Source organism: Anopheles aquasalis, chromosome 2 (assembly GCF_943734665.1).
Source record: "Anopheles aquasalis chromosome 2, idAnoAquaMG_Q_19, whole genome shotgun sequence".
Classification (NCBI taxonomy): domain Eukaryota; kingdom Metazoa; phylum Arthropoda; class Insecta; order Diptera; family Culicidae; genus Anopheles; species Anopheles aquasalis.
In genome coordinates, this window is record NC_064877.1 from 46730001 (window position 1) to 46757500 (window position 27500).

The following is a 27500-nucleotide window of genomic DNA, read 5'->3' on the forward strand; positions in this document are numbered from 1 at the left end:
TCGATGTGTGCTGGACGTGTCGTTGGACCGAAGCGGGGCACCAAATGTTCCAAGTGACGTGCTTGTATCGTTCCGCACCCAGATGTCGATGCCAATGGCTGTGCGTTGTCGCTGCTGCTGCTGGATGTTGGATGATGCTGAATGTTATTTACCGAGAAGCGGCCGCGCTGATCTCGTGTGGACCAACGGAGCCCACGGGCACCCGTTCCGTGGTAGTGCCAGCTCATTTTCATTAAATGCAGCGATTGCCGCAGTATCGTTTGCGATGGAGTGCCGAACCGAGGCAAAGTCTGCGCCAAACATGTGTTTCAATGTCGCGCCAACCGTTGTTGCCGGAAACATTGTTGTGCCGAGAGACAGACTGAGTTCTCCGATCTGTCCTCTGATTTAAGTGAAACATTGTTGGTCACTACTAGTGGCATGGCAAGTGGATCATCGAACTGGACCCCCCACTGGGAACCGAGAATCGCAATTAATCTTGTACGAAGCCACCACCACCCAAGTGCACTTCGATGGCGATTCCCCTGGCCAATAGACACCACAAACACTGTCGCACAACTTTACTCGTAGCTCGTGGTCGTTGCCCTAGGGCGCCGTATCCGATCCAATCCGATCCACGACCGCACAGCTGGGCTCGCGGTAGAACGAGGGCGATAAGGGCCCAGGACGCACCCACTATGGGGTGTTGGTGTGTATCGTGCGCCACTTTACAAAACCTCCGGAGCAAAAGTTTGGCCGTTTTGTGGGCATAAGTTTTCGGTTTCCTGTTTCGCGACTACCCTGGCCCCGCTCTAGCGAGTAAATGGGTGGTTCCGGGGCGGGGGGAGAGTCCACGCCACAGAAGGTTTAGGTTGTTTCCGAAACAAGTTTCTCGCGTGTGCGGTGCTGGCTCGAGTGCTTTTACGCCATTTTTCTTTTCTTCCTCCGCCCGGTGAGATACTCGGTAGGCCCAGTACCCGGTTAAAGTTACTGCAACCCGTTTTTTTTTTCGGGTGGCCATTTGCGCAGACGATACTGAGTCCGAGTGTATATTCTATGGGCTCACTTTGCTCGATATCGGGGCAAAGTTTGTCCAACGGCCAGGAAACAAAGCGGCCAACGACCAAGAGAGAGAGTTTGTAGGGAAATAAGCCCACCAGTAGCAGCATCTAACCGGTACTGATTCTTCTTCTTTCTTTCTTTCTCCTTACAGGGAGTTCCGGTTGGTGCTGCGCGAGGATCCTCGATCGGTGTTTGCGCGCGATGTCGAAATCGAGAACTCGGACGGCCCGATGGACTTTGACGTTTCGCGCATCTACACCGGCACGGTAGAAGGTAAGCAACGGAGCCCGGTTCCAAGGCCGAAAACCATACCAAATTCTGCTCCTGATGGAGTCTCGCGTAGACACCGAACGACAAGACCACGGAACGAACTCATTTCACTCAGTGTGTGCATGCGGCCCACGGTTGAAAGATGAGAACAAATTAATTTTATCCCACCCAAAACCCATGTCCCAGGCAGTGCTCCGAAAATGCTGCCACTGGCAGCCCAGTGAGTGTGCGCGCGCGCGGCATGGCGGCTAAAGTAGATGGAAAAAGTTTTTCCTTCTTCTTGAAATGAAGGATTTAAGTGAATCACTACGCGCCACACCAGAGCACCGCCGTGCTCACAACAGTGACAGTGATCCCTCGGCACTAGGACGAGGCGCGTTGTATAGGAACGTTTGGAACTGGATATAGAGCTGCAGTTTTGGTTTGTAATTATCTTGTGTGAACCGAGCGTGCAGGCTTCCTTCCTCTCACTAGTAAGCCGTAGAATGCTCGTTTTCTCAACTCAATCCCTGACGCCGATGTGCACCAAGTGCCAGCAAGTTCCGCACAAGATCGCACAAGGTTTCATATCCTTCTTGGAAAACCTGCTATCTCGTGCACAGCATAACCGCTGAAGTAGCACCGATTACCACTGGCAGACAGTGCTCTAGCAATGTGAATGCGTAGCATCAGTGCACCAGCGACAACAAACAAGATTCTACCGAAAAGCTCAAGAATAAAGAAGGAGAACGGAATTTCCGCTGCGGGTAAAAAAAAAACTCTCACCCGGTGGAATCCATTGGTGCGAGAGCCCCTGCCGTGCCCAATTTCGAGTCACTCTATTCATAATGAATGAATAAACTAGATTTTCAACAAGTTAAGTTCCCTCTTCAGGGCCTGCTAGAGGGGTCCCCGTGGTCAGTGAAGCACTAACCAAACCTGTCCCTGTAACCGGCCTGTGCTGCTGCTGGATCGGTCAAATGGAACCACCGAATGGGACTTCTGTGTATGTCTGACTCCATGTCCTTCCATGTGCGGTTTCCTTCTCGCCAAGTGAATGAAAAGCTTCCCACAAAAACCATCGCTGTCCGGTGCTGGTTTTTGCTTGGCCTCCGGGACCGCCCGTAATGCCCGTAACCGAAGGAAGATGCATAATAATTCGAGAGCCCTTTTGCCAACTTGCGCACTTGGCCACGGCCGTAACGGTGCTGGTGCTGGTGCGGAGCGAAGGGAAGCTTGTGAATTTTTGAATTCCATGTGCTTGTGGCGCGTACTTCTTTTCTGGCAATGGCTTTTTCGGCACAGGCAGCGCATCCGCCTCTTAGCCACCGAATGGGATGAGTTTCGGGTCCGGTTTCGAGTACGCTGCCTGCTCGCGCGAGGTCTCATCTCTTTCATGGCCTTTCACTGGAGATGGGACGCACGGTACGACAAATCTTTCCGGTCGCCTGACCCGGACACCGGACACGCCGGCAACTCACTCAACTCGACAGACTAATTTCATTCTTGAGTTTGAAAGTAATTTGTTCGCTTGTCGCTCGGTTGCTCGGTCACTGTCACACGAACCGTCGGATGGTGGTGAAGAGAGGAGTGCATTATTAGTGCAATTGTGTCCTTGTGGTGCACCAGCGCCAGCAGCTGCTTGCCAGTGGCCGATGCAAAACGATACACAGGGACGACCCGTCGCCATTGTTTTCGGTCGGTCGCCAAATGATGAACGTATTGTTCTTCGCCACTGGCGGCCAGCAGTCTGCTGGTGTTGCTCATCAACGGCATCATCATCATCATCATCATCGCCGCTGCTGCCGTCAGTTGCTCTCTGGCACTCTCTCTGTTCGTCACTGAAGATGAAACACGACGACGATGCTACTAAGCAGCGTGCGGCCAACGGGGAGTTTCAGTCGAGGGACGGTGGAAATGCTTAACACGTTTCGTGTCACATCCCCGTCACGTCCGCGATGGCCGTTCGGTCGGTGCGCTAGAGAGACTGGAATGGAGTGCATTTTTCAACGGACCTCGCTGCTTCTGCTGCTGCTGCTGCACTTTTGCCCCGCTGTGGATAGTAATTTGTTCTGGCGTTCACAATTGGTCGGATATGTTGCTGAAGCGGACGGAATCAGGTTCTCATTTCCTTATTGTTTTGACACTTTTAGTCACTCGGACAGCGGAACTTTCTTCACTCGGAGGAAAGAGATTAATTGCGAAAGACTTCTAGGAGGAGTTTTCAACTTCAAACAACGTTCAAGCAACACATCTTGTCGTTTTCATGGCTTTTGGTTTAAAAAATTTCCCAAAACTCGCTTGGAATATTGACCAAAAGCTAGCAAATGTGCTTAATAATATGCTGGCTTCTTGTTTGTACCGCGATGCGCTACGATTCCTTTAGATATTAGGTTGCGTATCATATTACAGGCGACACTGGCGCTAGTTAGGTGTTTTCCTCGTCCGTCATGCCACAGTTGTTTGCACATTTTAAAGCAATATCTCGGGAATCGAAGACGACATTATCATACCAACCTCACGCACCCACGGTCACAATCAATCGATTCGCCCTCCGGACGCCTCCTTCTAATCGTGCTTGGCTCCTGTTCCGTTCGGCAGATTGACTGACTGAAGATAAAAAAAAGGACCGGCACCACGTGAATGGCAGATTTGACGGGTTTCGTCCTTCCTTGGTACCGTGCTTTGCAGAATATGAACTGCCACCCAAGGAAACGGTCCCGTTCTCTTCCTCTGAACTCAATTCCTTGCGAGAAAACAAATCTGATGCCTGGCGTGTGTCTAGTGGGGCGAATGCCAAGCTATCGCGCTGCTGCAAAAGAAGTACGCTCCCCTGCGGCAGTGGCTGCCACCACGGCGAGGACGATTCCCAGAATCGTGATATTCGATGAGGATGAGCTGCGGAGAAGAAGAAGAAGCTTCGGCTGATTGCAGCTTCCGCGAATCGATAAATATTAATTTGATTCGATTTCATTAGAATGCGCAACGGGCCACGCTGCGCGCCTTGTCGCACCTCGTCTTTGCGTGTGGTGTGAGTCCCCCCCGGGGGGGCCACCGCTCTTTGGTAGGCGGACGTACAAGACGCTATCTGCTTCCTTACCCTTGGCAAGCATTATTGTGTTTGCCAGCCATCAGCAGTCCTTCGCCTTCGTATGGTTCGCAGGTGCAGGCAGGGTGTAGGGGAAGAGTCTTCTATCGATATTGCTCCTCTGTCCTTCGTTTGTTTTGTTTGGCACACGTGCTTGCCGTATCACGTGTTGGAAGGCTCGTTAGCGCACACTCTAAATACTGGGCGGGGTGCGTCTCTGCTTTATGCTGCAGCCCCCGGGAAGGAATCCTTATCGATGCGAAGCACTCAATGATTTGCAGCTAGCGATCGAGTGTTTGCAGCTCGTTCGCTGAAGATGCTGAAGAAATGATCTTGGTTGCTGCAGAAGAGAAGCTTCAGTTTTGCGCGAAAGACGAGTCTTAGAAGGGCAGAAGGGGTCGTTGCCTGGGGACACACGAAGAGTGCGCGCGCTTCCGATTCGCCACCGATCCGGTTTTCCCAATTTGCACAAAGTGTGCTCTGCTCTAAAGAGCGTTTTCCTGTTGAGCAAAGACGCATGACGCTCCTGGGCGACTCTCTTGGTTGCCGCTACCACTCTAGATTCATTCACCTGAAAGAGGCGACTTCCAAGTGAAGCTAGTTGCTTGGCTTACATTGTTGATGGGCTAATTAGTGTTTGTAAAACAACATTTCCCATTATTGGCACACGATGCTGCTGCTGCTGCTGCTGATGATGATGACGGCGGTGATGCTGATGGTGTAACTTCTTCCGCTTGTTTCTTGTTTGTAGCTAAGCTCCTCGTCTAGCCTCCTCTTACCAGCGTTTGCTCATAAGTTCATAAACTAATTTATTTGCCAACAGGCGGGACAATGAAATGAAGTTGGTCCGCATGGCCAGGAGCAAGGGCCTGCAACCGTACTACGAAAGGCAATCTTACCCTGAAAGCTCCTGGTGGTCGTGGGTGGTCCTACCGAGCGCACGATAAATCAGCTAGACGCAGGAGTGGAACGTTGCAACAATAAGCGGCAAATGCGGGCCACCAACATTGCACGTCGTTTGTCGCCAGCACCCCTAACCCTGCCCGTTCGTTACATTCGTCCAGCGAAAGCAGCGCAACCAACAACAAAAAAAAAACCAAGAGAAACAAACCCAGAACGGACCAGAAAGGGAAAGAATGGGACCATGGTTAAGGTAATGCATTCCGACGAGTGCATGAATAAGAGGAATGGTGCTGCACTCCGGGGCCGGGCGGACATTCATCCTTTCGTGAAAGTGCACTGCGTGACGTGCCTCTCGGGAGCAGGATCCGTGAATGAGAAAAAGCGAGCGAGCTTTTCCGGGAAAATGGGTTTCTTTTCAAGCTGGGTGGTAATGCATTGCGCGCGGACACCGAAAATCGTGCCCGGCTACTAAACGGGAACTAATAGCTGATGGGACGTGCCGCTGGATCGATGGGGATGGGTGCAAAAAAACATGAAGAAAACCAAAGAAAGGGTCATTAACTTTGCGCGAAGATATTACGAGTTTAGCTGGCGAGCATCACGGATTTGGGTGATTTATGAAAAGGAATATGAATGGAAGGAATTTAGAAAAAAATCATGGGAAATTCGTGTTGGCTATAGGAATCTGTTTAACGTTTACGATTTGCGATGATTTTTTTGATGAGCTGTACCTTAAAAAGAACTTCGTTACTACTGCATTTTGTGTATTTATTGTGTATTTCATTCAACCGGAAAGCGAACTTGTTTGTACGAGCCCAATTTACTTCTTACTCTTAGTTTCTTAAATTAAAAACAGATCTATTTATGCTATGAAACTATTTAAGAGGAATTATTAAATAGTTTCATAGCATAAATAGATCTGTTTTTAATTTAAAGAAAAAACAACTAGTGCTACCTTCTCATAAACCGAAATCCTAAATTCTATAGTCAGCTTAACAAAGTATCAGTCTTAATCATCATCATCAGGTATCATAAAAAAACAGCAACACGCAAAACTCTAATTAAATGAAGTTTGGAATGAAGTGAACATTTGAAGTAGTGGCTTTGAAATTAAAAAAAAAGTATTCTAGAGCAGTGGCGGGATACAAATTGGCTAAAAGAGCTAAAGGAATCAGAAAGATGATCTACATGAGTTGTTAGATGAAGAGGACTTGCCAATAAAATAACAGTTTGCAGAGGAATTTAAGAGTGCTTTTGAATACATTTCCATATTAAGGCAAATCTTCTCGGGTGTTTGGCTAAACTCAAAAACAGTATTTCTTTTCTACTTGTTACTAGTTTGAATTATGTATGCATTCCAAGTGTTTCAACTAATAAACGTTAACGGTTGTAGTTAACGGTTGAGGGATCTGTTTAAATACAGAAATGGAATCTAGTGTATTTGGTGTAGCCGTTACGACCAGCTGATTATGCTTTTTCTAGTTATTAGTAGTTTTGGTCACCAGCATATCGTTTGATTCAGCTTCAGAGGACAATCTTTGAAGGAGCATAAAACAGAAAAGATAAATTTAGTTGGTTCTAAGACAAGCCGTGTTAATAAGAAAATCAAAAATTATACCAAAAGTGTCTGGCAAACGAAATTTACTTTAAATGAACTATGATTTGAATTACTCTTCAAATATTCGCAAGTTCATAACCACAAGAAATTTATAGCACCTCTATAGCATAGCGGAACAATTTCCATAGTCCTCCACACTATTCATGTACATTCGAGCGCACATCAATAACATATTGTCATTGAAAACATATAAATCACTCTGATATCTCTACAGCAGCATACACCACGCGCACACGCGACACAGTATGCGATAGTATCTTCTTCTCGTTTGGGCGATTGAATGATTGTGTTGGGATCTTCTCTCCAGGAGCGGGATAGAAAGTGGCAGATCGGCTTTCAAGAACGACGCACAATGTTACAATCACAAACACATCTCCTTCTCCTCCGCCCACAATGGTACAATCCAATTACGAATCGTTTGTGTTTGCGCTGCTGACGTTGCGTTATTTGGAAGTGATTTTGGGAAGGTCCCTCTACCAACCAACCAAGCCAGTCAGCCACCCAAGATCCCCGGAGGAGGAAGAAGGTTACGCTTCTTATCCCTCCCCCCCAGTGTCCCACCTCCCAGTGTATGTGTTTGCTCAGCTAGGCGACAACGCGCCAGGATGGCGAATGGCTCGATTCGATTGACTTGCGATGCCTCTCGCTAGGGGATGAGTTGATGAGGGTGCAAAAATATGACAATCGTCCTCGTCCCCTGCTTGCCGGGTGCCAGGACACAGATAAACACAAACGGGAGCGACGGTTAGAGAGCGAGAGAGAGGTGGATTGAACGATGATTATGATGGTTCCCGATGAATCGCTGGATCCGGGACCACTTTTTTGCCTCGGATTCCTCGGCGCCCACTGTTGCTGGTTTGCAACACAATAAGCCAATTATGCCTCCGCTGCGCTCGTCCGGAAATTATCACCCACGGTGGGTTCCAGCACCATTCGATGAGGCAGTAATTTATTGATCTAATTAGCATAATTGGAAACGCTGATAATAATCACAGTTATTCCCGCAAAACCGCAACCATTGGAGGGAACAATCGTCTTTCAGCTCCAACTTCAACTCCAGGGGACTAATACAAGGAGATCGTGTAAAGCCAAAGGTACGTTGGGACGCTTTACCACGCTCGTCCCTCATTTACTTGACCGGGACTTGCGGTGTAATCCTGGCAGACGGGTAGATGTAATGTGGAAATCCTGCCGCACCGGTCCTGCCGTGCTGGCACGCAAGGATTAGACCTCCACTTGCGACGACGTGCTTCGGTCTCGGACATCCGTAAAGGTATATCCTCTGGCTTCCCGGAGTTCCTACCAGGTGTGCGGCGAGCATGTGTGGCACCGCATGTATTAAATAGCGGGACACTAATTGAATACCACTTCGTTTAATCAGTGATTTCGTGATTGGAGCGGAACGCTTCGCGTGGCCCTCGGCGTCTGGTGTTTAGTGCGAGCTTAAGAAGGGACCAAATGTTAGTGTGCCAGTTGTATGTGAACCTACCAAGAAGTCTGACTAACCCCGATTGTTGATGTTAATCGTTCACGAGGTGGAGTACGGTTTGATTGTTCCCGTGGCCCCGCCCGGACCACGGTGAAAGCGGATTATCCAATGTTTTTTTTATATCCCCGGATGAGGTTATTTTCGACGGACGCGGGTGGATAGTACACCGGCATCCCTAAGGAACCCTCGGTTTTGTATCGGAATCCAACTGGTTTTAAGGCTTCTTGAGGCGTGGGTGGGTGCCACGCCAACAACAAACCAACCCCCTCACACACCACGAAGAGTGTTTCTTGTTGGTTCGTGTCGTTGGTTGGTTGGTTGGCAGGAGTGGCCGCCATTTGAACTCCGCTGACACGAAGTCTAATTAAAACACATAAATTATCCTAACGAAATGAAACCGGACACGCGCACACCCCGGACTTGGCTCACGAAAACATGGCCGCCCGTCAGCCGTGGCCATGCCGTGTCCGTCTTTTGCGCGCCCGTTCTCACTTTTTACCCAATTTTACAGTACCGTACCCTTCACCACGCTGGCTCCTTTTCGTCCTTTACGTACTACGGTTACATGGACGTGTCCTCCTGCCCGTTGTCACTCTTGTGTGCCTCCTGTTTGTCCTTGTTCCGGCTGTACGTTCGTCTGTGCCGTTTGTTGTTCGGCTCGGCTTGAGATGGCTTATTATGCTTCTCGGTTAGCGTCCGTTTCTGTTTGTTTTCCCCTCAAAGTTCACCTATTTACAGTCGCGCGCCCATAAAAAAAAGGACAGGGCGTTGCACAGAACAGAACAGGACGCGAATGGGGCAGATAAGCCTTGGGGCAGCCTGTTTCCTGTTTGAGCATTCCCCGATGCTTCCGGCCGGAGTGGTTCATGACCGCAGTGGCCCCGGAGGTGAGCTTGGTGGGAAAACGCGCGTGGATATAATGCGCGAAACACTTTCCAATTCCGTGGTGCTGGTGCTGCTGCTGCTGCTGCTGCAGCTGCACTGATGCCAATGCGTGTTGCTGCGCTGCGTTCCCGGCCGTGTAGATTGGCTGTGGTGGTGCTGGGGGTGGTGGCGTTAACGATAAATTTTATTACCATCACCCACCACCCCTCCCTGTCTGATGAGCTTCGATGCTGACGGCAAGTGCAATTTAAATAAATTTTGCATACATTTTGAACCAATAAAAAATGGAATGACAAAAAAGGGGGGTAGGAGAAGAAGGGGGGCACGTGCGACAGAGAACGTTTATTTTATTATTTACTTAATTTCGGGATGGCCCCGGGGCTGGTTTCAATTAAGAATGTATGAGAGTTTGTTTTTCCCTTGTTTTTTTTTTCGCTGGAATGTCAAATGTCGGAGAACACAACAAAATGGGATGTAGATCATTTATGGATAGCGCTGTGAGATCAGGAGGTCTCGCTGATGATTTTGACAAGAAGATAGAGTGTCTCAATTATTGCAGTATCATTTCATGGTTTCCAGACCTCGAGAATCCAGAGATTTGCTTTCCCCGAGTTCTTTGTAAATCTTTAATTGGCTCCACGTTCCAGCTAAACAATGGCCTTGATTCCCTATAGGATAGAAATTGGAAGCAGCTTATGTTGAAGTGGTTCTATAGCAAGCAATAATCGCTCAATGGATCCAGTGCAGTGAGTTCGGTCTGTGGATAAACCGATTGAAGAGAAATCTCTGGCAGACACATCTTTGCAGATTACCTTCCCAGCTGCAGAACAATGAGTTGTTGATATTCTCTGGGGCGTTGCGGTTATTGAAGCTCTCAATTTATCTGTATAAGTGGCATGTTTTGGCATGTAATTTCAGCAAATCAAGTGGATTGTGCTTTGCTTGACTGGGATTTGCAATGGATGGTTGTGATGGGCGATGCGGATTATGTATCGCCAAAGAATCATTCAAAATATTAGATAACAAGAAAGTTTATGCCTCAAAATTTGATAATCTGCACGAACTTCAGCAATATGCAATGCAATGCATCTTGAATGTATATTTTTTAATCCATTTCAGAGTTACCTAAAATACGACGTCGTATTTTATCAACAGAGCTGACAAGAGTTGACAATTGCTCCTAAAAAAAAGTAAACTACTGAATGAAATGAAATGATAAAATCGGAAAATGATTATTTTAATCAGATGGTTTTCTCATCCCTCAAATTAGAATCCACGCGATTGCACTTTGCACAATAACTTACTTTGTACAAGAATTGAACATCAATAAGGCATAATTTTTCTCGAAATCTATTAATCATTTCTTAGAACAAAGTGCCTAGCTAAGTCCTTATGGCAACCACTCCATTGGCTCGTACATTTTGACGAATTTAGTAAAACATAAACAAATTAAATGCATTCTCACCAAAGCCAAGTGCTGGTATGATGCGACACCTCAAGTTAGAGCGTATCAGTAGCAACAGCAGCAACAGCTCACGAAGACGAAACAGATTTGATCCGATTTCATTCCAGCCGTAACACACACCGTCACGATGAAGCGATCTCCGGAGCTGATGAGATATGAGAACGAACGAGCAGCGTGTCGGTAGTCTGGCGAAGTGAAATTAATTATGAACCAACTTTTCCATCAGGCACGGCCGTCACACCCCCCTACGGGGGCCCTGGCCTGGCCGTGATAGCAGAAGCTTACTGTAGCTCTTAGCCGAAGCAGCAACTCTGACGTTCAGTACCGTGCACCTTTGCCAGTTCGGTGGCGCGATGTTGTTTCTTGTCTTTTCGCCAACCGAACCGGCCTCGGCCCCAGATAAAAAGGCAAGCGCACTCGAAGGATTTTCCGAGCAAAATGGTGGAAAAGAAAATGAATAAGAAGCGAATCCGAACCGGTATCCTAGCACATCCGGTGCAGGATGTGATGGGCTGTGATGTTGGTTGACGGAGCAAAACGTTTAAAGTGGGACCCTTTTTGGGGGAGACGCGATCATTTAAAGCATCCTGACACCGGTTTCGTGGAGAAAACATTGTATTCCCCGGGAGGTTATTAAACCACACTCTGCTACGGTCACCGGTATGCCATATCATTCAATTGAACAGTGAATTAAAGAAAAACCACAAAGAACACAAACACAGAACGGTAAATAGAGTAACGGTGCGCTGAACTTGCTCGTTCAGCATTAATCACAATTTGCTAATTGGTCGTGGCGAGTGGTGCAACGACCACCCCGTCGTCGACTAACAACCGGCAGGGTGAATTACCGCGTGATTTTTCGGTGAACAAATCATTCCAAGCCAAACGGTGGCGCACCGCGGTGCGAGAATGTGGCCAAAAGGTACCACTTGGGAAAACGGGAAAAAAAAGACGGAAAATTTCGGAGAAAAAATCCTGCATCATACTGGAATGCTGGTGCCACGGCCCAGAACACCAGCAGAGACCGAGAGAACGAAAGAGAGAGAGAGAGAGAGCGAGGAAAAGCGCGCTGGATACGAAGCGCGCATTGTGCCGTAGAAATCTTTCATTCTTTTAATTTAAATTCAGTTATCACTAATTACCATCTCTCGTGCCCGGGTGTCCGTGCGTCCGCAGATTCCAAAGTTTGGACAGCATCCATGCGTCCAGTGGTCGGTCGGTCGCCCGGTCGGTCGTCATCCCGGGCGCTGCTTCCCGGAAGCCGGAGATAAGTTGTAATTAAGTAGTTTTTTTTATGTTGCTCCCGCTCTCTCTCTCTCTCTCCACACTCTATTCAATGGAAGAAAGTTGTTAAATTCTCCATTTTGCCGTTCTTTGCTAGCGTCTTCTCGTCCTCGTCCTGTTCTCGTCCTCGTCCGTCTAGTAGTCACCACGGGGTTTTTCGTGCGGGAGTTTCCGCTTGAACAGCTATTTGTCCGTCCAGCCCATCGTCCGCTTGGCAAAAGTTTTTTTTATCCCGATCGCTCCCTTCGCTTTTTGTTTTTGCTCCATAAATGCATGATTGGTGGTGGTGAGTTTCCGCGGAAACGATCGCCAATTAACACAGCCACGGGCACCGCGGGTTGTGAATGATTGAACCTGAACCGCGATGGGGTTGACCATGCCCGGGGGATACGCTAGTGGATGATAGAAGAGATGGATAAAAGGGCGAGTTTCAGTTCCGCGGGTAACACAAACATTAAAACCACCAAGGGGGGTTGCGTAAAGGACCTGCGTCCTCCAGTTGGCGCCAAATTGAGTTTACCAGGTGACAGACGACCAGTAGCAACACTCGGTGGCCGTGGCCACAGCGGTAGAAACGTGCAACGTGATACCGAGCAGCGCACGCACGAGTGTGTGCCTGTCCTTAACATGTTTATTTGTCTGACCACATTCAATCAGTGAACTACCACCACCGTTGCGTATCCGGCGTGGCTTTTTACCGGACGAGACAGGGGTTCGGTTCGTTTCGCACTCCTCGGCGTTCGGAGTCGGGTTGATCTCATTATCCCGGTTTTGCATACATTGGCCGCACTGCTGCCAGGGGGAGCTTCCATTTTTTTTTTCACAAAAGACCGACGTGCGACCGTGATCGATGCGGACATTTCGAACGCATACAACCGGAGAGGCAGTGGCCACCGACACCGGTCTGTTCCTGGTTGCTACTGTCACGTGTCAAACGGTAGCGATTCGTGTCGTCTGGATTGCTGCAGGGCTGTTCATGCTGTGCCACGATCATCGACCAGCGAGCAAGCAAGGAACGATAGACTTGTCCCTGTCGGCTTGCGGTTGTATAATTTTGCCCGGGGAAATCCAGCAATGTTGCCACCGGATAGACGGAGCGCCAAGTGGCGCCTGCGACGGTCCCAGCAAGATAACGAAACACAGGCCAGCACCGTGTGTGGTCTTCTCTAGGAACACTCATCCTCCTCTTCCTCCTCCGTCACCAATGGTATGTGCATAAATTTGGACACCTTCTCCTCCGGGCTCACTGGACAGACCGAATTTATCGCGACAGGGCCGTGCATCTGGCGCACCACACTGGGTGAAATATGGTGTTGGTGCCGCAAACAACACATCACACCACGGGAAGGAAGGGGGGGGGGGGGTGTCGCGACCGAAGCATGTCCTGCGGTGCACAACGCGAGCGCGCCCCGTGGCGATTGGTGGCCGTGGAAATCGTGGTCAGTTAACGAGCGTCTCTCCGATGGAGCAAAAGGAAAGCTCGCCACAAAACACGGTAGTAGGCGACCCCCTGCTGTTATGCCAATTGCCTACATTCAGGAATTTTCGCTTGACCGCTTGGGATCGCGCGCTGGAAGTGGAGAAGATTACTATCGCGTTAACCTCTCCGGCCACCCGGATCGGCACTTAGCACCCCCCTCCTTTCGCGCCGGCTCCATTGTACATAAATAGCATATCCGTTTTTCACTTTTCCGCTCTGCGGCGCGTTCATAAATAATGCATCAAGTGGTTTTTATTTCCTTCGCCGGTAGCCACCAGCACCACCGATCGCTCTGTGCCTGTTCCGTGTTCGTTCCGCTTTTTTTTCGCTTTTCCCGAAGCACTCGGGCTCGGGCATTCCATTGCGTCATTTGTAATTTCGAGGACACGAGATAGAAGCGAAGGACACTCCAAAAAAGGGCACACCACAGGTGGTCCTCTCTTTCCGGCGCTCTTCTGGTCCGGATTGCAGTTACCGTCGATGCAACGGTGCTTTGTAGGATCATAGAACTACGTGGATAGGACTGCGGTTTGTTGCTGCCAGCACAGCAGGATGACAAATGGAGTCAGAATTGGTCCCCACTCTCTGGATCTCGGTTCGATATTGGACGGCGATGGCTTAATAATAACAATAACTTGCTAAAGTTTTCGACCATCTTCGATAACACCACACGCGCTCGTTTCCTAATTCTCGATTAATTTGGGTTTTCCACCCACAATCCAAAGGCAGCCCCCTCTCTCGGTGGTCGACGGTGACGATGGGCGGTCCATTTTGGTTCACCGCAAAGCGCTCGACCGCTCGTTTCGATAAAAATTCACGATAATTGAACTTCTTCTTCTTCTTCTTCTGGCTTTCCATCTTCTGGTCAGTGGCCGGTGGTGGCCGGTGGTGTTCGTTCGAATTCTCTTTCTCTCACACTCTCCCGTGTATCATAATTTGATTTTGTGCGCTGGCATTCAGGGGCCGCTGGCGATCTGGAAAGTTTTCGCGTAGTAGCAGGAAGGGAAGGAGAAGGAGAGATCATTTTAGACGTCAAACTGGGCGAACGAAGTATAATTGAGGCGATTTGTATCCTGGCCGACGATGTTCCGATGAAGTGTAACGATGCGCCACCGCTTGCCTGGTGCCGGGAACACCATGAGGCAAAGCGATGTTTCGGGACCGTGGTCCGTTCGAGAGTAGCGCCAGACGCCAGACGCCACGCGCGCGTACGCCACTGCCGGTCGCTGAATTGGCTCGTTAATTTTGACAGGATGTTTATGATCCATTTCGGGCCATTTATTTGAGCGGCCCAGCACTTCGATTGCGAGTGGCGGATCATTTTCCTGGGGGAAGCGATCCACTTGCTTTTGTCGGTGTTCTCTCGTTCTCTTCCTCTCTATCTGCGTGTTTTTTTTTGTCGAATAGACTGTCCCTAGTCATGGCGATGAATTGAAATGTGATCCTTAATAACAACGCTGCTGCTGCTGTGGTCTAGACAAGTGAACCAGCTACCGAATGCCAATCAGCATCATTTGAAGCGGACAAATCCCGTGAACCGCAATCCCGGTTTCGAGTGATAATTCATTTCCTTTTGGGCACCATGGTCACGACAAGGACCGCGACAATCACTGGCCCATGGAAAGGCACGGGGTACGATTTGTTAATTAGATCATCTGCTTACTGAAACTCATCCTTCACCACCATTCACCACCACGATAAACACTCGTCATCGAGGCACTTCATTTGTCCCGGCGCTGAGGTTTGTTACGGTGAATCACGGCCAGCGACGAATAAAAGGATGAATAACGGATGGAAAGGGATGATTCAGCGAGTACCGAAGGACATTTTCGTAAAGGGATGTCCAAAAGAACCCTTCTTTCCGCATGCATCACGCTCCGTTCGCTTCTGTCAATAACCGTCTAACTCGGTGAGCGACCCCTTTTCGCAGTAGGCAACCAGTACGACGATGGCCACGGACTCGTGATCATGCTCGGTGCACCGCCAGAACCACGCTTTAGGTTCTGCGAAGTGCTCGGAACTGGAAACTTTTCTCGAAAGGGTCCGTCCAGGTTGGTTCGAGTGCTGTTCTACCATCCGAACAGAGACCAGAGTTCTTGAATACATATAAAGGGGTGCTCCAACTTTCGCTGGACCGTAAAACTGGCCTGGATTTAAATTCTCCGGCCCCTGGTCCGGGGCGCCGGAAGTAGCTCCCCGAGTACCGGGATGAAGGGATTAATTTAATGATTTTTTCCGCTTGATCGATTTTGTTTTCCCCCAAAACAAACCAACCAACCCTCAGCACGTCGATGACGACAGCGACAGCGACGACGTAACGTCCTGTAACATGGAGGACGCATCGTCATTGGAAGATTGAGTAGAAAACTTGCAAAAGACTTACCGGCTGTGGCTTGACTCTAGCAAAGTTTAGCAGCCAGGAAAGGAAAATCATTTCCACCGAAAACTGAGAGACGACAGACCGCCTCCGGGCCCGGGACGCAGACTGTGCGTCGAAGATGATGACACCTGACTGGAATCGTTGATGAGAATCGTTGGCTTATGGCCGTGTGCAAGCGGCCACCGACTGACTGACTGACGGAAAGGTACCATCTGGAGCTCATCTTTTGATGCCCGAGCGATGGCCGTCTCACGTGGCGTGGTTGGATGTTGATTAATGGTTGTGTTCCCTGCCAGGCGTCCAGTGCGTCCTCTGCAACTCCTGCAGCAATGGGACTACCGAGAAGCAACCCCAAAAACGAGACAAATGGAAGGGTCAAACTGCTCTGTTCGAAGGGTTCGGATATTCATTTGAATTTTGAAATCCATTCTCCGTCTTGGACGTTCCCGGTGGAGAGGATAATGAAACACGCACACAGCCAGTGAGAGAATGATGGATTGTGCCGCATGTATTGGCCTCAGAACTTTCGCGCCAACCAGGGAGCACCAATCCCATTGGATCCCCTTCGATCGATCGATCGATCGATCGATCGAGTTGCGCAGCGTTCATTGCGTCTCGATGGGAAAATCACGCAAATCACGGCAACGAGGAATTCCCCATCCGTCAAGGTGTCCAAAGTACCAGCTCTCGGTGCTGAGCGGCTGAGATTCCAGTGGCCTTCCTCGAGTATCCTGTGGGGGGCCAAAGAGAGCGATTTGTCTTCTGCGATCTGCCGCTGTTGCTGCTCTTCCTCTTCCGTCTGTTCTTCCGTCAATTCCGAAAGTTTGTGTTCGCGTTTCTGCTGCACCGCTTGTGGAAAATTCTATTCCTCCCTCTCTTTGCCTCTGGATCAGCTTGTCAGTGAGTGTAACATCCGGCTTGCACCAGCTGGCCAGCCAATGTTTGGTTGGAGAGTCGCGGTGGTCTGGTAGTTGCCAAAAGCCCCTGTAAGTGATTGGAAGAGCGGTTCTCTCGAACCACCACACTCCACGGTCGCATTTCCCTTCAGCACAGGAAGCGGAAGATGTGAGAGGGAAGGAACAAGGCGGTGCAAACGAGGCACGCAGTAAAGCGGATTATCGGTACCACACCACACGACTTTACTCTCGAAGTGTATCTGTGTTTACCATCGTAACAGAGTAAATGGACAGCACAACCATGGTCACCATGGCCCCATTCCCTGCTGATAAATCCGGATTGCCAACGGCCTTGCCCCGGGAATGTGTGCCAAAAATGTCCCCCCGCCCCCCCAAAAAAAACGAGGACAATCCATCGACCAAGGAAAGGAAAGACAAAGCCGGTGTCGTTGTCGAAACAGTGCCAGCCCAGAGTGTCATAACGCACTACCGCCGGGGAAAATAGGAAAATTCCAACCCCCAAGTGACCAATTTAGCTCGAGCGCTCGAGAGTCTTTTGAGAAATGGGGCGGTTAGGGAGCGGCCTTAGTGCGTTCTGATCATGCTGCAGTCCTAGTGAGCAAGTATTTGATCTGAATTTCCAAACGGAATGCTCAGAGTAGTGACCAAGGACCTGAACCAAGTACTGCAGCCAGTGCGCCAAGAGCTAGCTGGAACTCAAAACTGCCTGGAACTCTACCATCGCCGGCATTTCGATCCCTGTCTTCCTGTCAACCTCCCTATCTCTCTATAGCACCCCGATTCTGGTCCGGTTGCTTCTTCTGTTGTCCGAATGTTCCGTTTTTTTTTGCTTTGTTTGTTGTTCAACGATTCACCAAAAACGGAACCGGACTCGATCTCGAACGATAATGTCCATTTACTGCACACAACGACAACGATGCTATCGACGATTGGTTCGAATTTTTAGCCACTCCAAGGACAACTGCAACAGCAGCAGCAGCAGCAACGGCTGTCTGTCCACCTTGACACGTGTATGCACACGTGTGTCTACTGACCTGTCCGCCCGAATGTGTCAGAGAGCTTGGTACGATGGAAATCGATTTCATTCTTCTCTCTCGCTCTCTCCCCGGATGCCAGGGAACGTTGTGGTCACATTTCGGGCATGCGATATGTCCATTTGCATGCTGGCAATGCTGTCTCGTTAGTGCTTTTGGTATCGCACTTAGAGCAGCCGAATAAACTGGCCGAGTGCCGGACAGTTTATGTAAATTTGTGTATGCTCCACCGTTCAAAGTCCGGGAACGGTGCACTCCGAGCTGGAGTTTGGTTCGGTTGGAATGTGAACATAATCCGCAATTTATGGTCCCGGTTGGAGGGGATCGGTCTGTGTGTTGTAACCTTGTTGTCTGCTGGTCATGAAAAAAAAGAACCGAAAGTCGTAGCGCCGCGGTTTGCATTGTGCAACAACCGGCCAACAACAGTGTCTTATCCACCTCCTGGACCTCCGTAGCGTGCGGTGACCATGACAAAGGAACTGATTAAACCAATTTGATCGTCGCCGGCGCTCGGTTGGGCTTTGTTTCGCGCTCCTGCTTCTGGGAGTTCATTGTTTATAAAGTTAGCGAGGGCGCGCGAGAGAGAGAGAGAGTGGAAACCGACCGCGCCAAGAATTATTGCCCGTCTAGACAAGCCAAACTTACGGTTACATTAATGTTTCACTTCTGATTCTGCTGGCGACTGCCACACGACCTTCTTCCTTTGTGTGACAACTCGACTTTGGCTCTCAAACAGTTTTTTTTCCAAACTACACCATCAAACCATCGGGTCGAGTCGAAGGCAGACGGAGGAGGAGGAGGAGAAAGAAAGAAATTGCCTGATAAACTTTGTTTATGATCCTTTTCGCACCACTCCGTGCCCGGTGGCCGGGTGGTGGCCGCGGATAGAAGAGTCTAAGTGGTAAAATATGTTTTATGAAATGATACGCCACCCACATCCACTCATCCACCCCGTGCTTATCGCTGGGATTTATGCTTTATGCGTTGAGTATATTGATAAATGCGCGAGAGTCCTTGATGTTTGACTCGCTCGCGATGCTCGTTGAGAGTCGAGAGTTGAGTTAGTTCAAAGCGAACGAATGTAGCCGCACCTCTCGAAACAATGCTTCTCAACTTCGTTTCAATGAGTTGCATTACGAATGGCACCGGATTTGCATATTCTCGTTTGGCTGAATCCACTTTATTGCATTTTCCGCTTTGATTTAGTGCTCGTGAAGAATGTTTCTGTTTTCTGTTTCTGTCGCTCATCAAGAAGGACACAACGACGACCGCGCCGATAAGCAACGATGCAACAATAATGGCCACTGGCTTCGAGGGAGTCACCATTGCATCGTTGAAGCACAAAGAGCGAAAACAAGTGCAGAGTGCTGCTGCTACTCCCTCTGCTTGACACCACTAAAGCCTGCCGGCAAAGTGGAGCATAAGAAACGATGGCAAAAGTCACGAACATTGGAAAGATTTCGAAAGCGTTTTATCAAAACCCCATTTTACATCATTCGTGGCACTGGAAGCTAGCTGCTGGTGCGAACAGAACGAAGATGACACTTTTCAGGAAGCTAGCTCAGCGTGCCAGACAGCCAGCCAGCCAGCCAGCCAGCAACAGCATCAGCACAAGCGGAGAAGTGTGGAGTGTTGGAACCTTTCAAGCGATGAGGGATTGATGATTCGTGTTTTTCGCTTTTGCGCGCGCCGTGCTGGTGGTGAGGGCCATCGCCTCCATCGTGCTCCGTGAATGACGTTAAGAGGAATACTTACCGAAGCTGAACAAACTTCTCGCGTCCTTCTTGAAGCAGCACTACCGCCCCTGCTAGGGGTCGAGCAACAGCAGCAGCAGCAGCAAAGGCTTAACGTGCACTCGCGCATCACGGGGGAAGGAAGAGGAAAGGAACGGTTGAAAGACAAACATTTAATGGAATTTCAGACTGAAGTGGCATCCCGGGTTTTTAGGCAGTGCGCATAAAGAATGTTATCAAACTAGACACGACACTGATGGCTCGGTTCGGTTGATTTTTAGACCAGATTGACGTTAAGAAAAAGCTCCGCGGTGTTTTCCTGAACATTTCCCCGGCTTCTTGGGCAGCCGCTGTTAGATTGGCGAACATTTTAGCATCAAACCAGCGTGGGCTCGGTATTTCTATTTTGGTGCCAGAATGGCACGCGACGCGCAATTTGCATTTGATCGATTGCAATGATCTCCTCCCGGGTTACGACAACAATTTTTTTTTTAATCACACGACTTTCTAAGTTAAATTCTAAATCAGTCAAAGCTTCTAACATCTTCGCCGTCTCTAGGAATCCCTTTGTCTCTTCTTGATCGTCGTCTTGTCTTTTCTGAACGAAAACATGTGCATCTTCACACCCATCAACCATGAAAAAATGGAATTAAATATTAACTTGTTTATTTGAAGATGAAAAGTCCAATTGAATGTATATAATATCATGTCCTGTTGTCTTCAATACTCGCTAATTATGATGATTTTTAATCATGGAGATACATGCGTAATTTAACTCTGTTATTCTAGTTAACACTTTTAGTGTTATTTTTGCAAACGAATTATAGAGCATTTTTTAAAAAGAATGAAAACAACTTGTGGAAATTTGGAAAATTTTAACTTGTTTTTCAAAAACAGCATCCCCGATATAAACAAAAGCATGCGACAGTAAATGTCAAATTTATCCTTCATTTTTCTGATCCTTCTCGCGCGAGGACATCTTAAGTCTCAGCAAGCCTGGAAGAGAGGAGAGTTCCCGGACGTTGCCGTTTGGTCAATCCAAGAACCCCACGAAACTGAACTGAAACGAACGAAACAACAACCGTACAGATTCAGTTACATCCCAGGCTCTCCGAACTTAGTAAAGTGGAAAATAATACTTTCGGGAGCGGAAGTCATTTTCGAAATGGCTTTTTCTGTGCTGAACACCGTATCGCGACGTGCGTGCCCTTCGTCACCACTGCAGAACCGCGCCATTTTCCATCATGTGCAGCCGGTGCGTGGCGTTGGCAAGTGGTTCCCGGACCAGCAATTCATCGAGCAATTCAAGGGACCGGTCATGTACCCGGACGTAGTGACCTCGCGCTGGAAGCTACCACCGTGGAACAGTAAAATCGCGCCGGTGGAGAAGACGATCCGCAACCTGAACCTCAACTTTGGACCCCAACATCCGGCCGCCCATGGCGTGCTGCGATTGGTGCTCGAACTGGACGGTGAGACGGTGATGCGGGCCGATCCGCACATCGGGCTACTACACCGTGGTACCGAGAAGCTGATCGAGTACAAGACCTACACCCAAGCGCTACCGTACTTCGATCGTCTCGATTACGTATCGATGATGTGCAACGAGCAGTGCTACTCACTGGCGGTGGAGAAACTGCTCCACATCGAGATACCACTCCGGGCGAAGTACATCCGTGTGCTGTTTGCCGAGCTGACGCGCCTCCTCAACCACATCATGGCAATCGGAACGCACGCACTGGACATCGGTGCCCTCACTCCTTTCTTCTGGTTGTTCGAGGAGCGCGAAAAGATGATGGAATTCTACGAGCGCGTATCGGGTGCGCGAATGCACGCAGCCTACATCCGGCCCGGTGGCGTAGCGCAGGATTTACCACTCGGTCTGCTCGATGACATCTACGAATTTGCAGCCAAGTTCGGCGAGCGGTTGGACGAAGTCGAGGACGTGCTGACGACGAACCGCATCTGGGTGCAGCGCACCGTCGACATCGGCATCGTGACGGCCGAGGATGCGCTCAATTACGGCTTCAGCGGAGTGATGCTGCGCGGTTCTGGCATCAAATGGGATTTGCGCAAAGCTCAACCGTACGATGCGTACGATCGGGTCGAGTTTGAGGTGCCGATCGGGACCAAGGGTGACTGCTACGATCGTTACCTGTGCCGAGTGGAGGAGATGCGTCAGTCGCTGCGTATCATCGATCAGTGCCTGAACCGGATGCCGGCCGGTGAAATCAAGGTGGACGATGCGAAACTGACGCCATCGTCCCGTGCCGAGATGAAGCACTCGATGGAGGCGCTTATCCACCATTTCAAGCTGTTCAGCCAGGGTTATCAAGTACCGCCTGGTGCGACGTATACGGCGGTCGAGGCACCGAAGGGCGAATTCGGCGTCTACCTGGTGTCGGATGGTTCCAGTCAACCGTACCGTTGCAAGATTAAGGCACCCGGGTTTGCCCATCTGGCGGCGCTTGACAAAATTGGCCGGCATCACATGCTGGCCGACGTAGTGGCCATCATCGGTACGCTCGATGTCGTGTTCGGTGAGATCGATCGCTAACGGAGTGGAGGGCTGCACTCTTGAGAATAAAATTATCACGAAAATAACAACTAATAGAGAAGAATTGCGAAGCAAAACGAGGGAAAGATGGTTAAACGGTAACCGCAAAACGAATTTAATAATCGAATGGTTCGCATTTCAGAGTTTCGCAGACAAGTGATGACCGGTGCTTCGCATAAATCCAATCCCAACGTATTGTCCGAGGTGCTAACAACCTATCTGAAGCTTAATTCATCAAAGTAACCCTGCTACGGAATGGTTCAATGGCGGCGAATGGCTCTAATTTACTACTTTCGGCAGCATCGCGACGTGGTGAACGATCAGTTCGTCCAATCTCACTTTAAGTTGGACCCTGGACACGGCCACCACGTGCTATGATATAAACGTAAATATGAATTCAACTCGCAGAAGGAGCTGAGGCATAATTCTGGAATGGAATGTACATCGGAATTGCTCTCAAGCCGTGACGTGCGCCGCGTGCCCTAGTGAATCGTGGCAAAAAAAGCCGCTTAGAGGAGGAGGAGCAGTCGGATCGCGGACTCTTCTGATTTCGCAAACGCAAAGGAATGCAAATTGGATGGATGGAAATAGTGTTTCGTTTGAATCATCTTTTTCAATTTTAGTTACACCATCAGCACAGACCTCGCGCTACAGTAAACAACCAACGACGACGACGACGACGTTGAAGATTGTTTTCCGGTCGCTATCATGGCTCTCCATGGAACGCGCTTTCCTTCCGAGCGCTGCATGGTTGTTTCCACTGAGGGGAAGAAGCGAGAATCCTTTTAAAACACAAGCGCACCACAACACAGACAGAGAGAGAGAGAGCGGCAAGACGATACAACAACCGAGGAAATAGGATTGCAAACACATTCCGGAATTCGGGCGAAACATTTGAAGTTTTCCCGGCCCTTAGTTTTCCTGTTTCCCGGGGGAAAAGGGAATAAAACTATTCCGCAAACAGCATATTTCATCTAAAAAGTTGCATCCTGATCCCCCATGTACTGTGGTGGTACCTCGGAATGTACAAAGATGATGAAATGCTTGGCATGTGGGACCATTCCATCAGCTGTTGGCCTATCTGTGTGTGTCTCGGTGTCACATTAGTACCCAGATGTGCGAAAAGTATTTTGAAAACAACTCCTAAAGACACGGCAGGTGAATTCGGATCATTTCAGACTCCTTCGGTCTGCGATCGGTTGTGGCCCCGGTCTCGGTCCCGGTTTTACGGGCGTCAGCTGCTGTCCAAAAGCGGCCATTATTACTATCGATAAATTTGAAACCATCAGTGGTCTGACACGAGGCCGGAGTGTCGCGAGCGAACGCGAGCGCTACTTTATAACTCCCCCGAGGGAGGGAGTGCAGAGGGTGTGTACCTCGCACAGACCCTGGTAGCGAGGGGGAACATTTATTTTCGGGACTTGTCGACTGAAATTTATCTTGGAAAACATTGAAACATGGGACCACCGGCCGCGAGCGCGCGCGCATGTGTCGAATATCGGTGCGTCGGTGGCCGCAGAAGCTAACGCCGCGTAGTGCCACCGACGGTGTCGATGCCGGGATGCCGGCATTCTTGTGCTGGTCGGAGGGTGATAAATTTTATCATCATTTTCAGATCGAGCCAGAAAGCAAACCTCCTCTCCCTGGTTTGCGCCCAGTTTTTGGGCCGGCATAGGACCGCGTGCCGGTGACCAAAGTTTGTAAATCTTCTATTATGCAGCAGCAGTGGTGCACCCGGAAGATGAGCGTGGCCAACATGGGGCCCACCGGAACGTGCTGTGGTTTTTCGGCGTGAAGGGAACCGCACCAAACCGAAAACCAACCCCCTCCGGATAGAGAAGAAAATGGAGGAAAAACTTTTTTTCTCTTGGCGCTCTGCTCCGGAGCGTAGCAGCATCTGTGTGCGGTCTCTTTCTCTGTGTATGTAGCGCTCGCGTCGCATTTTCTTTTTTTCTTCTGTTTTTTCGGGAGAAGTTTCTACATTTCCAAGCTCCAGCTACTACGCTATTGATGGTGGTTCCTGCTGCTGCTGCTGCTTCTACTGCCTGGAACGTTAAAAAATGTCGTAAAATATGCTTCGGTAATTAACGGCCCTTCCTTCCCGTCCGCGCACTTCCGAGGGTGAACCATATTTTCCGCCTCACGTCCCACGAGGATGCAGTTTTCGGGGAGGTTGGACATTTCACCCTCCCTGTTGGGGGGGGGGGGGGGGGGGGGGGTGGATTTATTTGCCAGCAAATAGGGAAAATCAAATACAGAAAAACAAATGCCCAGCGGGTGGAAATATGTGAGCAGTTCCGGTGGGTGGTGCACACACATTACAGACGCCATGTCATGGTGTGCAGCAGGCTGGTGCGCACGGCTTGGCCTACTTGACTACTTGACAGCAGCCTCAGGTCGGCAGCTCACGTGCTACTCACGTGCTGCTCACGTTCACGGCACTTAATTTAATTAAAAATGATTTTTCGTTTCCAAGTTTACATGACAAACATGGATGGCGCACGAGAAGTGAGGAGCGTGGAGCGAGAGGACGTAAGGACTTCCGCGGCGAACAAACGGCGATTTAATTATAGTTCGTGCCGCACAGTCCCATGCGCATTTACTTGCAAAGTGATTAAAGCCACCATACAACAACAGACCAGGGGGCTTTAAGTGAATGTGTTCGCTGGCCCTAATGTTACCCCGTCGGCGTGACAGTTACAGAGTGAATGAGCTTTTGTTCGATTCGTTTTCCCGTTTTCGAAAAAACCCACAACCCCCATTGTTGGTATCTGACCACTGATAAGCCAGTATAGCCAATAGCATACGGCAACGGGGCACATTCATTAAGGGGAAAATTCAATTAATCGCCCGTTCACCCTCTCGCTGACCCCTCTTACGCGCTTGGCCACTCCCGGGGACCGGGGGCTTGGGTCGTGGTCCAACACCGAGGATCGATTGTTACAATAACCAATTAATAACATGACATATGCAAATACAGGAGCAACATAGTCACAGGCACGGTCACGGTGCAAAGGCCAGCAAAGAAGAAGAAGAAGAGGTGGATGAATAAATACATTTTACAGCCAGCCGGCAGAACCATCGGAGCAATGCGGAGGCATCGGTTCACGGATTTCCACAGAACATGTCGGTTCTGTCCGTTCCTATCGTTCCGTGGCTCGTGCGTATTATTACAAGATTATTCTGTCAGTGTTCGGTGTGGCCCCAAACCGTGTCGTGTCCGTATGCTGTTCACCATTTTGTTATTTCACGTGTTCCGCGGAACCATTTTGCATACCACCAGCAGCTTGCCCAGATAGGGAAAGAGAGAGACAGAGAAGCTTGTAAAAATACCTAAAAAAAAGTTAGGTCAAGAGCTGTTTTCATCCTCGATTCTACACCTTCCCTATTGAAAGTTGATTGATTTTGCACCAGCAATAGAGGCGGAAAATTGAAGATAAATTCGATTTTCGGAGTTAAAAAAAGCGGCCCCAAACCTTCCCATCCCATTTCCCATCACGGAGCGCAAAATTCGATGCCACGCCACGGTGGTGCCGCCGAATGTGAATTATGAGCCTGCCAAGTCACTCGGCCAACAGTCTCGCCCCGGTGCCCTGGCTCTCTGGCACACACCGTATGTTGTTCCTGGTGCGTTCGTTGTAGCGCGGAAAATTAATGAATCCCATCTGCGTTCCCGTCGTGGGCTGGTTGTGTTTTTCGAGCGCATGCAGGATGTGGCGGAGCCTGGAAGCTAAATCAAATATCATTAAAATGTATGGCTCCTTTTTTGCGAGGCGCACAACCTGGTCTAGCGTATGGCGCAGCGACGGATGCTGTCAATAATTCAATTCCCCCCCCCCCCCCACGTCCACCGAGCTGCAGCTGTAACAGAAATGGTTGTGTTTTTGGCGAGAGGCCCATCTGTGTTTTGGTGGCGCAACAGCGCGGCCGGGTTAAGCAGCGCTCCCGAATGGAGGCGCCCAAGAGGATCTTGCCTTTTGCTTAACTATCCTTCAACCTTTCCACGGACGAACGGAATTAACTTTGTCATTCGATCGTTTTAGAGTATTTTGTGTCGAAAGCAGAGTGAGTGAGTGAGTGAGCTCATGGCAGTGGCTTATTCATCGTCCTCAGTCCTCGGAAAAGCCCTCTTCTACCCGGTATTATGCGAACGCAAAGAGGTGGAGGCGGATGGACGCTGTGATAAAAGCCAAACCACCCCTTCAAGTGCTGCTTGAACTTTTCGATGGCTTTCGACGAACCTCGAGTACGTTCTGCCTCGAGTGTCAATGCGTGTGGGAAATGGACAGCTTTCGCATTGTTGCCGCAACCCCCGATAGAGAGAGGGAAAGAGAGAAAGAGAAAGAGAGTGAGAGACGCACACATACATATATTCTGTGAAAATCCCGAAGCCCTGATACCCGGAACCGAAACTTGCTGACTTCTGCATTCGTCTTTCGGCTTCATCGCTAACCCGGCCACCATTGCTCATGTGTTTGGTGCCATTCAGTTCAAAGCACCACACCAGACTCACCAGTGGCTCCGGCGGTCTCTTATGCCACGGCCTGTGCGTGTTACGCTCGTCTTGACACGGACACCAACCAAGTTTCCACTGGTTTCGGGTGGAGACAGACAAGACAAAGAAAGATTTTTGGCCCAACACTCGGAGGAAACTAGGTAGCGGTTTCTGCGTGCGGATCCAATTCGAATAAATTTGCCTGCGGTATCTATGTATCTATGTATGTATGTGGCGTTCCGGGTTTCTGAGGTTTCTGAGTACTTTGAGAAATGCCAGAACCACGCCAGAACCGTGGAAGGAGGGTACTTGCATAAGCGCTGCTTCCGATTGAGCCGGCGTGTTTTCGCCTGTTGTTCAGCTTCGTGACAGCTTCGAGCGTGTGAGATGCGTAGAAATCGGGATGGAACATTTATGGGGAATGGCTTTTAACCGGCAGTGATAATACTTTTGATTCAGAAAAGGCGTATCAGATTTGTAAAAGTTATGGTAACTCTTAGAAAACGAATTTAATTTCACAAAAATAGGTCCTCTGAATTCTCTATTTGCTTTTTGCTTTTGGCAGCAAATGGTCCTGTTCAGTGTCATCAACGCATCGAATTGATTAAATAAATTTAAGGCTCAACCATTCATTTTCATAAAATTGTTTCTGAGCCATTGAATTTAATTAAACCTTCATTAAAGGACGACAAAACGATTCAATGCACAAATCGATGATGATGCATAACAGTTGCAACTGGGAGTTGGTGAAAATATCTCTTTTACGCATATTTTTAATAGTTTATAAACATTTTAAAGAAACTTTCTTCTTTTGTTACGACTCTCAAGAAACTTTTGAATGAAGAGTTTAACGTTTCGGTAGCAACATTGAAATTTGCTCAT

The 27500-nt window shown here is 49.2% G+C and overlaps 2 protein-coding genes across 2 annotated transcripts in view; both read left to right on the top strand.

Annotated features, from left to right (window-relative positions):
- Positions 1 to 27500, top strand: part of LOC126569301 (uncharacterized) — a 170072-nt gene that overhangs the window by 55096 nt on the left and 87476 nt on the right. Inside the window, exon 4 of the mRNA XM_050226282.1 lies at positions 1193 to 1314. Coding sequence (XP_050082239.1) covers positions 1193 to 1314 — 122 coding nt within the window. The remainder of the gene's footprint in view (positions 1 to 1192; positions 1315 to 27500) is intronic.
- Positions 20643 to 22123, top strand: LOC126569302 (NADH-ubiquinone oxidoreductase 49 kDa subunit-like). The gene has a single exon (XM_050226283.1). The coding sequence runs from the start codon at positions 20732 to 20734 to the stop codon at positions 22121 to 22123; it is 1392 nt and encodes a 463-aa protein (XP_050082240.1). The 5' UTR covers positions 20643 to 20731.